The sequence below is a fragment of the Centruroides sculpturatus genome, unplaced genomic scaffold, assembly GCF_000671375.1.
Source record: "Centruroides sculpturatus isolate CEXI.00-Female unplaced genomic scaffold, Cexi_2.0 scaffold1157, whole genome shotgun sequence".
Classification (NCBI taxonomy): Eukaryota; Metazoa; Arthropoda; class Arachnida; order Scorpiones; family Buthidae; genus Centruroides; species Centruroides sculpturatus.
Genome location: NW_019385292.1, coordinates 108291 through 121596, shown reverse-complemented (window position 1 = coordinate 121596; position 13306 = coordinate 108291). Strand labels below are relative to the sequence as shown.

General features: G+C 31.5%; 1 protein-coding gene across 3 annotated transcripts in view; it reads left to right on the top strand.

Annotated features, from left to right (window-relative positions):
• LOC111637260 overlaps positions 1–7810 on the top strand; it is a 28560-nt gene extending 20750 nt beyond the window's left edge. For all 3 annotated transcript variants that reach the window (XM_023382711.1, XM_023382712.1, XM_023382713.1), the window contains exons 3-5: positions 4363–4531; positions 6706–7667; positions 7744–7810. In XM_023382711.1, coding sequence (XP_023238479.1) covers positions 4363–4531; positions 6706–7515 — 979 coding nt within the window. In that variant the 3' untranslated portion in view covers positions 7516–7667; positions 7744–7810. The remainder of the gene's footprint in view (positions 1–4362; positions 4532–6705; positions 7668–7743) is intronic.
• The last annotated feature ends 5496 nt before the right edge of the window (positions 7811–13306 follow it).

The following is a 13306-nucleotide window of genomic DNA, read 5'->3' as shown; positions in this document are numbered from 1 at the left end:
ACGGCTCATTGAGCCCTTAATAACGTCACTCTAAACTCGAACCACAATAGTCAGACGACTGAGGCAACTTTCCTCTCGTATACAAAAGATTGGCCAACTGGTAAGTTATGGAGTGTAACAGAAAGTCGCTTGTTCCTACTCACAATACTTTGTCAGCGCAGTCAATAAAGACTTTATATCGTAGAGGAGTTGTATTCTGTATAGACTCGCTCCTACTTAATATATACACTTTCAGCCGATAACTTCATTGTTGTTCTTTTATAAAAGACCCACTCGTATTCTATCTCAAATACAATTCGGGTTTTTTCTACTTGACAATTTGTGAAAATTTTTCAAGAGGCCTAAACTAGCATTTCCTGTGTGGTTACAATACATGTTTCTGAACAGTAGACTAATTGGGTGACATGTTGATTGATAACTAGATGAATGATTAAAGAGAAAATAGTAGACCTACTACAGAATGGAAATTTGGCATTATTAATAATTCTATCAAAATTCACATCATTTGATATGTTATTTTTATTTATTTTTTTGTTTATGTTAACAAAGTAAATCGCATTCGATGTGACAGAAAACAGCAAAATAGTTGTTGTTAGTGAGGCGCGACCATAAGCATAACAAGATATCGACAAAAGCAATATAACTCAACATAAAAAAAAACACACCCACTGTCTACTTGGTTTCTATCACATTAACATATTCATCGTTCGTTCTATACTTGTATTTTAGAGAATAAAAATAAAAAAAAAAATAAAATCGAACACTGTCGAGGGAAAGCAAAATTCTTGAATACGAAATTGTTCTTCCCCCGAGTCTCTTTCTTTCTACTTGTTTTATTGCTTTGAAAGATGTCCAGGAGGTTGTCAGAATTCATTTTTCTCAAAATAATGTTATCAGTTTGATCCTTTCAATTGAGTCTCGTTAATTATTGCTTTTTTTTTCTTTTTTATATAGAAAAAAAACAAGTAATTTAATGTCGTACGTGCCACATTTTTTTTGTTGGCTTTATACATAATTTAGAGGAAGAAGAAGACAAAAATTATACTTCGAAAGTGAAGTTTTCATCATTATTAATTAAAAAATACGTATAACTTTAAGTTGATCATTTCATCATTAACCATAATTAACTCGTCGTGTGTATAATAAAAAAAGTAAATTTAGACTAATGTTTTTAATTCATCATTAAAACGATTTTTCTAAAAATTAAATTTAAAAATTATGATAATGCTTTAAAGGAAAAGTTTATATAAAATTTAAAAAAATTCCTTCGAAAGTTTCTACATAATTTTACTTTAATATAATTATTTTTTTTTTTTTTACTTCTCTTAAATTATTTTTAAGAATTAAGAAGAGGAAATTTAATATTTTAAAAATAAAGAAATATATTGTGATGGAAAGTACAGTACATACACATACACGTATATATAGTGTATACGGTAATGTGTAGCAATACAAGAATAAAATAGGACCTTATATAAAGTTTCTGTACTTGAATAGAACAAGCCACTCAACTCGTTTGACTAGGCAGACATTCCAAGGACAAACATGGCGCGATTCTAAAGAGATTAACATATTGTAGCTAAACTATACGTGTTTATCATCGAAAGGATATTTTGTTTATTCAAGAGAAGCACTATATACAGTTGACTGATTAAGTTATAACTTACATGTTGCTAGACATTGTTCAAACAAATCTAATCACGCACTTCATCTACGTACCGCTTTCTCTTAGAATCGGATCATTCAGTTTGTGACAATTTAATCAAGACTTTCCATTACAAAATGTTTTCTCTATTTATAAACTTATTATTACAATCATTTCTCCACTTCCTCTTTACCGTTTGATTTATTTTTACAGGCTATCTTTATTTTTCCTCTTCCAACGACATCATTAAATTAAGCTTTTTCTTTTTATATTTTTCTCAAAATTTCTTATTTTTAACAGGAGTATAATTTATTCTAACAACAGTAATTCGTATTGTAAGGATTACATCTTGATAGTTATTAACCTGCGTGTGTCAGAGTTAAATAGGAATGCTTTAATATAGATAAAGAAACTTGTAATCATCTCTCTTGCAATTTTCGTTATGTTTTGGACTAATTTTCATATTTTAAAGCAATATTTAAGTATATTCAATGCATTAACAGTATATTTTACTCCTCCAAAAGAAGAATATTCCTAAATCTCATAGAATTATATTAATTTCATTTTAAATAATAATTCACATTATTAAATCAAGTCAGCGATGGTAAGTAACAATATAAAAGTAAACCACAGTTGGAGTTTAAATATCAGAAGTTGTATGCTTAATGGATGAACCAATAAAATGCTATTATGTCATTCACCCAGAATTACAAAGTAAAACCCCCCTCGGGTATAAACAACATTAAGCAAACGTTTCCCACAAGTCACTAAGGGGATCGTCTTTTCAACGAACTTTTCTGAAGCGTTTCATTTAATTTTCTAAAACCAAATGAATTATTTATTATGTTATTATTATTATAACAAATATTTATTACACAAAGTTTTCAATAAAATTCTATTTTATACTTTGATAATTTGATAGATTTTTCGGTAAATCTAATTTGATAGCGTTATCCAAACTGAACTTTTAATTATTAAAATGTGTTGGAATTATCTTTTTAAAGATTTTGTTTGATATGGTTTATATAAAATCTATATGTTTCTTTTCTTACAAACGTTTCATAGAGTCGAAATCGAAATTGCTTGTAGCCTGTTTGTACGTTTATTTCTCGAAAATCCGTTATTGATGGGCAAGTGCATTCGGATATCAGAAATGGAATTTTTGCTGGTGAAATGGTTCATTGGATTTAAATCCTTTTTTTTTTCTTTATTTTCTTTAGTAAAATATATATCTTTTTTTAAAACTTTCGTCAATTTCCTTTATCTGTATTGTTTGCTATCGAAATCTTTTCTTCTTTTTTTGACATTTTGTCTTCGATTATGTGAAAATATCTTTACTGATTCTTCTTCTATAACAGTGTGAAATGTTTTTATTTACAGTTCTTTCTGTTTCTATGATCCTTTTTTTTTCTTTTGTCAACACGAAAATAATTTCCTTCTCGAATTATTTTATATATATTTTAACCTTTTAACCCTTTGGAAAAGATAAAAGAGAATTTATTTATTTATTTATTAGGTGTGCAACTTTTGTTTTTTTTTTCCTGTAAAGGATGAAGACGTTTAGTTTAATATACGAGTAATTTCTGGCAGGTCTGTTCGAACACGTAATACAACATCGTAACATTCAAGAGTATTTCTTCTTTATTATGGCCTGATGACCCTGGTTACTTCTTAAATTATATTCTTTCTCGTTATGTATTAGATGTACGAGAGACTAAAGAGACGAGCCGCACTTAGAAGATTTGTCGACTCGTGCTTATAACGTCTGTAGAGTATTAATCTTTGCTAATGTGTGTGTAAATGTCGGATTCTTTGGGGGGTGTGAAAACTCGTAAACGAGGCGAAATGTGGGACTTATTCGTGACTTTTGCTCTTTTAACCTTTAGTGGAATGCGCGGTTTTAACATAAGATAACGAGCGAATATCTGCAGTTGCTAGGGAAGAATATATAATGTGTAATCCACCTCCCGAAAAATGGCACAAAACGAGAACATGTCATGTCATCTGGTGGAAAACGAAGTAACTAAAGGAGATTTTTATATAATATTTTCGTACTTTTATTTATTTATTGTTATATAAAGGATTCTAAACAAGTTTATAACGTTCTTTTTTGTATAAAATTCAAACTTCTTCACGTTTCGTTCGGAGATAAGTGAAACGAGAAGGCACCTTTCAAAGTGCGAATAAAGAACTGGTTTTCTGAGAATCATCGCTGGACAATAAGCACAAATCAGGGAAAGGATTGTGATAGTATTGTAAGAGTTTGGTGTCTCGTTTGACATACTCTTTCCTTTTGTTAGAAATTTTTCTCACAGATCTCATTCTTATTTGGGAAGAGTTCAAAACAAATTACTCACTTAACAGTTGTGAAATATAACTATAAACATATCCTTTTAACTGTTATATATATTAAATCTTGCTTTATAAATCTATCTACAACTCATATATTTGTACAGTACAGTACATTCGTAAACAAAGGAAAAATATATTTTTATCAAGAAAATCGATCTCTCTCTCTCTCTCTCTCTCCCTCTTGGATTTTTTTGTTACGTCAATGATAATTATTCTAATGTTAATATAACGTTACAGCAATTTACAGGTTTCGGAACATGTAAAAAAGATTCTTTTTAACCTTGCTAATTTAGATTTATTCACTAAATCACAAGTGAACATTTTATTAATACCAGGCTGTCACTGAAGTGTTTGTCTATTCGTAGGCATAAGAAGAAAGTCCAGAACTTCTTGCCATGTAATCACAAGCCGAAAGACCGTTGTGACCTCTCGGGGTCGAATGGGGTCACGTATGATGATGTCCTTATACATCATCATCCTACCCGTTTACCACCTCACGGAGGACCAGAAATGCAATCAGCAACTCCATTCGAGGTAAGAAAACAAAGCTTGGATTTCTTATTTCTTTTATTTAAAATAATTTTTTTAAATAATATAACAAAAATTAATATCCTTTTTATTTAACAACACTCTTTAACTGTTTATCTAATGACATCATCTCGACTCGCCCTTCATTCTCTGACCTTAACCCGGATGTTTCTAAATTTATTGTACTTCTAAGTATTTATTTTCTTGTAGAGACTATATCGATTCTGTTTCGTTACGAGTTAAACAAGAATCCAAATCGTACATCAATATCGGAAAGTAATTCTTCTAGTTGTAACGAGTTAAACCCCCTCGGAGCAAACTCCATGTTAACAACAACAACAACAAGCAGAAGTTTTAAGTTGCTTCATCATAAATCACACACGTTACTAATTTACTTTCCTGACATTAACTAATTTACACATTAACTAATTGCTCAGCTTTTCTGGCCAATCACGTACCAGTTTAAATCGTGATGATAATTTTATGTCTTACGTTGATAAATCACTTCTCTTTCTACCTTTTTTTTTATATTCCTCGGTCATTAAATCGGAATAATATTCGTTTGCATTATAATTATTTATTTATTTATTTATTTATAGCGTTTTGAACTCGTCGTAAGAGGTCGTCATTACGCTATTGATACAATACACTAACTGTTAGAACAACGTGCTGCCATCTCTTATCTGTACACTCAACTAAATTTTGCGGTTTATCGAGCTTGTCCAGTTAACCACCTCTTAGAGAACAGATTGTAAAACTACCCAACGACATTTTTAGGTCGTGCTAGTGACATTTACAGAACAGGTAAATGTCACGCATTGTGATTTTCTTCCCTTCCTACCTTATATGACGTCTCACGCAACGTCATAAATGTGTACACTCACCTTCTAATTGGATAGGCACGTGAACTTCGCGTGCCATCACGCAGAAGATAGGCATACACGTGGCTGGTATAGTCCACTGTCAGAAATAAGTAGGTCCCGCTCTATCATGGTGTTCCTATTGATGGCAATTAAGGGAGATTATTAATCGGAGCATGCGTGGATAACCAATACGAAGGGGGGAGGGAGTGTTTCAAATCGCGTGTTGTTATAGTTGATTTTCAGAAACAACGTTTCTCGCTGCACGCATCGGATATTCTTAGAAATATAACTACATGTTTAATTTATTTGCATTAAAAATGTCCATAAGACTGTATATAACGCGCAATTTTCTTTTCTTTTTTTAACTATTAAATTCCACCCAGTCGCTTAAATTACCATTTTGTTCATATATGTTAAAATTTCGTGCAGAAAGTGAGAAATAAGTTTGAATTCTTTCCTATTACAAAAGATATATACATATATAAGTTTAATGACATTTTAAATATTTTTAAGAAACGTGGTATAGAAACACACAAAAAAACACACACACACACACCATCCGTTTTGTTTTGTTTTTATATATGTATCAGATTTGTTTCAATGGGTTAAAACGGGTGTTGCTCAAATTACTGTTGCATTTGAGAAATCAGAAATATTTTTCTTTAAATAAAAATGGTTTTATTGGATAGAAGAATCCAACAGAATGATGCACGGTCCGATGACGACCAGCGAAAAAATAAAAATAAAATAAAACCAAGCTAAACTTGTTTGTTCATAGGCTGTTCTGCCAGTTAATCTCTTCGGTCGAAAGACGATCCTCATAAAAGTTTATCGGTGTTTTTAGTCCAGTTTAATCCACTATCGGTAAAGAAACCGACTTTAGTCATAAATGTAGTTTCGTCTCTTATAGAATATACGTGTATAAAGTTTTGCGGATAAAATTTTATGAAAAAAAAACTATCTTCTCTTTAGCATCTACGACCGACTACTGTTAAGAAATGACTACTTTCGCAACGTTTTTTTTTTTTTCTTTTTTTTTAAATATAGAAAATGATGTATCTATATTTCTATATAAAATTATAAAATATGGAGTGAGAATTTATTAATTTTAAATAATTTTTTGTATAATATTATAATACAATTTTTCTATTATTAAAAAGAAAAAAGTGGGTTTCTCGTTAGATGCTGCCATCTATGAGAATTGTTTAAAACTTTTTTCTGAATACATTTATTGATTTAATTTGAATATAAATTAGTTATTATCAATTACAATTGTCTTATGTATGTAAATATATATATATATATATATGTTTTCAGCTATTCGATTTGAAGTACGATAGCTACAATTCTCAAATGACACCTCTCAGACAAGGTGATTTTCCGTATCCTTTACAAGAAGTGACGTGCGGTCGAAACAAGAAAACGAAGGATCACTTTAATCCAATATACGAGGAAGTTTCTGGTGGTTCGGACGAACGAGCAGATACGCATAGCTACAATTCCGACATGGAAGATAGTGAAGTCGAAAGAAGGACTACGGATAGCGAAGATGATTTTGCTGAAGATGAATTGAGTTTGGCTAGAGAAGAAGGTAGCAGGCCGTGTTCCGGTACTAGTAGTGTCAGAGGTTCTACTGGTGGTGATCTTTGCAAAGACGTAGGATCGAGCGATGGAGAGGGAGTAAGCAGCGAAGAAGAAGAACGAAGAGGACTATTCAAAGTTCAAGATAGTTCTGTTTCGGCTCAGGATTATCAAGATCGAAGCGAAGATAGTCAAGCGGGTGAAGATCTTATATTGGGACAGAAAAGTACAAGAAGGAAAGGTTCCGATAGTTCTTATAGGGAGTTAGCGACGAACGAAGAAAAGTCTCCCTTTCAGAGTCCTACTTCGTTATGGTATGGAGCTTACCAAGATGCTTACGATCCAGAAAATTGGCCTAGAGAAAAACCCGTTATGATGGGAGTACCGCAGTCAGAAACTAAAAATCGCGAAAGGTCGACTCCTCAATTTTCTACTTTTCATCCAGTCAATAAAACGCCAGAAGCTGAGAATATATATTGCACTATCGACGATGACGATGATGCGAATGCCAAAAGAACTACCACCGATCCTCCAGCCTGTACATGATCTCCAAACGTTTGAAACGGACCCTTCAAATTACCAAAGCTGAATGTCTGAAGTTAGCCAATCGACATCATCCGGTCCGCATATTCCAGGCTGGGTCGGTAACTCTTCCCTATTAATCCGTGTGTTGAAGATTTCAGAGCCGACACGAGCTGGTGAGTGACATTTCATGTCGTAGGGAATTTTAGAAAGAAAAAAAATACTTAATTTCTTTTTCTTTTTCTTTTATAGGCAAGTGATACGCCACAGTATCCATAGAAATATCAACACATAATATTTTAAAAAAGGAAGTGTTTAGGTAATTTTTTTTTAAATTTCTAAATCCATTTTCTAAAGTTAGATTTAACCATTACTGAATCTCTTATTCTACAGGTTTGATATTATATTATATAAATTAATATTATTATTATTTATAATTACATAGAGAAAACCCAGTTTGAAGATGGCGGATTATGATTCTTAAATGTGCCTTGTGGTTATGCTATAAAGACTATGAACTTGTGTTTGTGCTGTAAATAACTCTGGAATGTCTTCACAGCTTCCGAAAAAATGAAAACTGCAAAAATGTGTCACATGAAGCAAGAATGAATGTTTGTTTTTCCCTCAATATACATTCCCAATGTAATATTAAAGGAAAAATGTATATATATATATATATATATATATGTTTTCAGCTATTCGATTTGAAGTACGATAGCTACAATTCTCAAATGACACCTCTCAGACAAGGTGATTTTCCGTATCCTTTACAAGAAGTGACGTGCGGTCGAAACAAGAAAACGAAGGATCACTTTAATCCAATATACGAGGAAGTTTCTGGTGGTTCGGACGAACGAGCAGATACGCATAGCTACAATTCCGACATGGAAGATAGTGAAGTCGAAAGAAGGACTACGGATAGCGAAGATGATTTTGCTGAAGATGAATTGAGTTTGGCTAGAGAAGAAGGTAGCAGGCCGTGTTCCGGTACTAGTAGTGTCAGAGGTTCTACTGGTGGTGATCTTTGCAAAGACGTAGGATCGAGCGATGGAGAGGGAGTAAGCAGCGAAGAAGAAGAACGAAGAGGACTATTCAAAGTTCAAGATAGTTCTGTTTCGGCTCAGGATTATCAAGATCGAAGCGAAGATAGTCAAGCGGGTGAAGATCTTATATTGGGACAGAAAAGTACAAGAAGAAAAGGTTCCGATAGTTCTTATAGGGAGTTAGCGACGAACGAAGAAAAGTCTCCCTTTCAGAGTCCTACTTCGTTATGGTATGGAGCTTACCAAGATGCTTACGATCCAGAAAATTGGCCTAGAGAAAAACCCGTTATGATGGGAGTACCGCAGTCAGAAACTAAAAATCGCGAAAGGTCGACTCCTCAATTTTCTACTTTTCATCCAGTCAATAAAACGCCAGAAGCTGAGAATATATATTGCACTATCGACGATGACGATGATGCGAATGCCAAAAGAACTACCACCGATCCTCCAGCCTGTACATGATCTCCAAACGTTTGAAACGGACCCTTCAAATTACCAAAGCTGAATGTCTGAAGTTAGCCAATCGACATCATCNAGATTTTGTTAGGTATCAATTTACTCCGGAAACTAGATACTGACAAATCTTTTAGAAGAAAATCAAAAGAGTAGGGGCAAGAAAGGGGTGAAAAAGATCGAAGTCAATATCCTGACCGAAGAATAGAAAAGATATGAAAGGTCAAGTCCCAGGGCTGTGCTTCCATTTCTTCCTCGCTGCCTTCCGATTCAACATAACAAAAGGCTCTTTTCTCTCAGCTTCCTACTTCTATATAACGTCGGAAAAACGGCACGCATGGAATGGCACTCGTAGGACGCTTTTAGAAGAACTTCTCCCGGGTCTCTATATCAAAATGCTTATATATTAGGTTGAAGAGAAGGAAAAAAAAATTAAATGTTTTATTACCAAATGAGCCTCATAAATAGTTTTTAACCTCCTAAATTCTAATTTATATACGGCAGCTTCTCTTTATTTTCTCAAAGCTTCTTCCCGACATGGGGCTTACATCGCATCCTTTATTACTTGTAAGCATCGGATAGACATCAAAGTTAAACTCGCGACTAGATTTACATAAAATAAATAAGTTCAAAAGTTAATTTTAATTAATTATTAATTATTTGAATAAATTTCAATATTAATTTAACATATTCCTTTTATCATTCGGCAATTAAATTTATAATAAACCGAAGAATGTTTTCCTAACAAACAATGATCCACGTGTAATCAACAACATATATATATATATATATATAAAAAATCGTGTTTCATTCGAAAAGAGGATAGAAATAGATGATGGAAGTCCGGTTCCGTTAGAAAAACCAACTTCCGATTTAAGGGAGGGAGTAAATGGGGAGTCCAGTTATCTCGACCACATTCAATTTACATAGAACGACGAAGCACACACAGAGAGATCCCCAGTCGACGACGACCTAGACATTGGACCGTCATAAATCACAGAGGGGGACGAAGGAGGGGAAAGACACAAGATAGAACGTTACGTCGGCGTTTGATAGAGCGACCGGAAATAATAACGATGGTTTTGTTGTCGTTTTCGTAAATCCACCCCTCACAGCCAAAAAATGACACGCTGAGAATAAAAAAAAAGAAGAAGAAAAAAACCCACCAACGAAACTTCGATTGTGTCTGACAAACAAACGCTTCTTTAGTTATTGTTTCTTGAATTGTGTGAAGGAAGTTACCAGTTTCGATTTAGTTTAGTTTCAGAAAAGAAATGTCTGAATTTGAAAGGTTTTTTCCCCCCTCTTTTCACTCTTTTCTGTTCTATTTTTCTTATAGATTATGCGTTATTTTTAACTGTATGTTAGAAAATAACATTAAATGTAAGAATTCCAACAATATATATATATAAAGAAAGAAACAAAAGGAATGGTTAAATTTTAGTTATTATAAAAGTTATATGAAGAAGTTGTCTGTCTTATCGATTGTTTTCAAGGAAAAAACAAATGACATCAATTTATGGGCATCTGTTTCTACTGGGAACTGTAATAATAAGATGAGCAATTCTGGTATGAAAATAATAGGATTTGGCCTAACTTATTCTCTTCTGTAGATACATAAAAATATCTTATCTACTCTTTTCTCTCAACTATTTCTCTCAACTTAACTCACAATTTTCCTTTAATTTTGTAAACTCTACAATTCTTATCTTTAATATTACAATAATTTACATCTATATATACCATAATCTCGTTAGTTTCTATGTTATATATCATGGAGACTGATCTTTCTTAAAAGTTCTATGATCATTAAAAGATAAAAATGATTGAAAATATATTTTAAAAATTTTCTTTTTATATAATATATTTAAAAGAATTTTTCTTTTCTTAAAATTCTAAAATTTACTGTAAACATAGTCTAAAATATAAATCTTTCTTGAGAAAAACCAACTTTTATAGAGTGATATTAGTTTGAACAGTTTTCTTGGAGACATAATCTTCAAGAAAATATGAAAACAAAATGATGAAACACATTTTCTCTTCTTTTGGGGGATTTTTTCATCGTGTAGATGACATTTCCTTTGCTAGATTATTTCTTCCAAGCAGAAGATAAGATTCATTCTACAAACCAACAGAGTATAAATTCGAAAGGAAGGATTTTCATTTGTTATCTTTTCTTGATAAAAATATAAAGGAAAAAAAAATGAAAGAAAATATAATCAGATTGAGTATAAGGTGGGCGAAAAATGTAATTATCTAACTTTATTATGGATTTTTCAAACTAAATTTTTACTAGAATAAAAAGTTAATAAGCAAAATGTATTCTTTTTTCCTCCATCCTCCTCCTCCTCCTCCTCCTCCTCCTCCTCCTCCTCTCCTCGAGAATATTTAATCACAATTCTCTTTATTATGATTATTGATTGTAAGTGAAACATTTTTAGAATTATATACATTGAATTTTACTAATTTATCTTCTCGTTAGAATTTCAAAACGTTTAGGAATTAAATCCGAAACATTATAGTATTTTTCTCATAATAATAATTTTTAAAATATAAAATGAAAATTCTCTGAAGCGTTATAATTACTAAAATGATAATTTGAGATAATCCTTGTTAAATCAAGAAAATAAACACGGTTATATCTCTTCGTTTTAACACTTTCTAAATAGAATAAATAACACTTTATTATTATTATAAAATATTTAGTTAAGAGATGTGTGTGTGATTAATAAGTAATATCATTCATTTCATCAACATTTTAAAATTTAATTATTAGTAAATTAATATCGATGAAAGACTATTCGACTGAATAAATTCTTTAGAAATGATATCATAATAGAAATGAAACTAGTATTATTACGTCATTTTCCAGTAATTTATTTAAGTCTTTCTCCTATTATTATACNTCTGGTGCAGAATCGTCTGACGAATTTAATGGCGTTTTAATTTTTCGTTTCTGACTGTAACTTTTCGAGTTATTGCAATCTTAAAAGTGAAGACTCGATTATCCGTGACTATCGTTTTTCCCGAAAGATTTGATTTTTGTCGCATTTAAATTAAACTCTTATAAATATATCTGAAATTTTTTCATATATATCTGTTTACGAATATATTTAATATTAAGCAAAAAAAACTTTTCCGTAACTTCTCCCGATTATATTCTACGATCGAAATTGTCAACATTTCTTACAAGTCATTCACTACTTGTAAACACGACTATACTTTTGATAAAATACAAAATCAAGATGTATAAAAGAATAAACGTATCTGAAATTTTTTCATATAATTTAGTTTACGAATATATTTAATATTAAGCAAAAAAAACTTTCCCGTAACTTCTCCCGATTATATTCTACGATCGAACTTATGTCGAGTCAATACCTAGCTGTTAATTACGAAAAACGCAAATCATGTTGAAAAATTCATTTAAAATTGAGTTCTTTGAATGCCAACAGTCAATAAATTTTATTAATTATTAATTTCTTCTCTCGATTAAAGACTGGGTTATATTTTATTAACGCTCAAAAAGCATTTATTCATGTATATTTCGATTATTAATACTAAAATACTGTTTACATTTTTATATAAACAGTAATTGCACTTGAACAACATCGCTCTTTAAATTCGATTCGTCATTAAAAATTTAACTCAAATAAATTATTAATAAAAAAGTTGTGTTTTTTTCAGGTTGATGAAGGGTTTATTCTTTTTTTTTAACAGTATTAATAATAAAATACTTCTAAAACAATGATTAATTCTATCCCTGGTATGATTAGTTTCCTAGCAGTGGATTCACAATAGAGAGAGAAGCATCTTATTATTTCGTAATATTAATTAGAACACAATACTCATTGAATAACTATATTAGTTCTCTATTTATATAGTATAAAGGTCCTTAACTTGCATTCATCTCTGGAGGATGAGGCACCTGACCTAGACCTAAATGTTTTACATTGATGGATGATGGATGGGCATTAATTAATTTCCTTATTTAATTGCTTAAGAAGTATGTAAAGTTAAAAATGCATATGAAAAAATCGAATGACATTAAACCCAATAAATAAAAATCTTAACGAATTTTTTATGGGGAGATACCAAAGAGTACAGTCGACCCCCCCCTATAACACTGTTGATAATTCCGTTTTATATGAAATCCATGTTGTACGAGTCACTTAGATTTTACAAATATGTGAGCCGTTCACAGCCCGGCACACGTATTTGTATAATCTAAGTGACTCGTACAACACGGATTTCATATAAAACGGAATTATCAACAGTGTTATAGGGGGGGTCGACTGTATTTTAAAAATTAAAGAGAT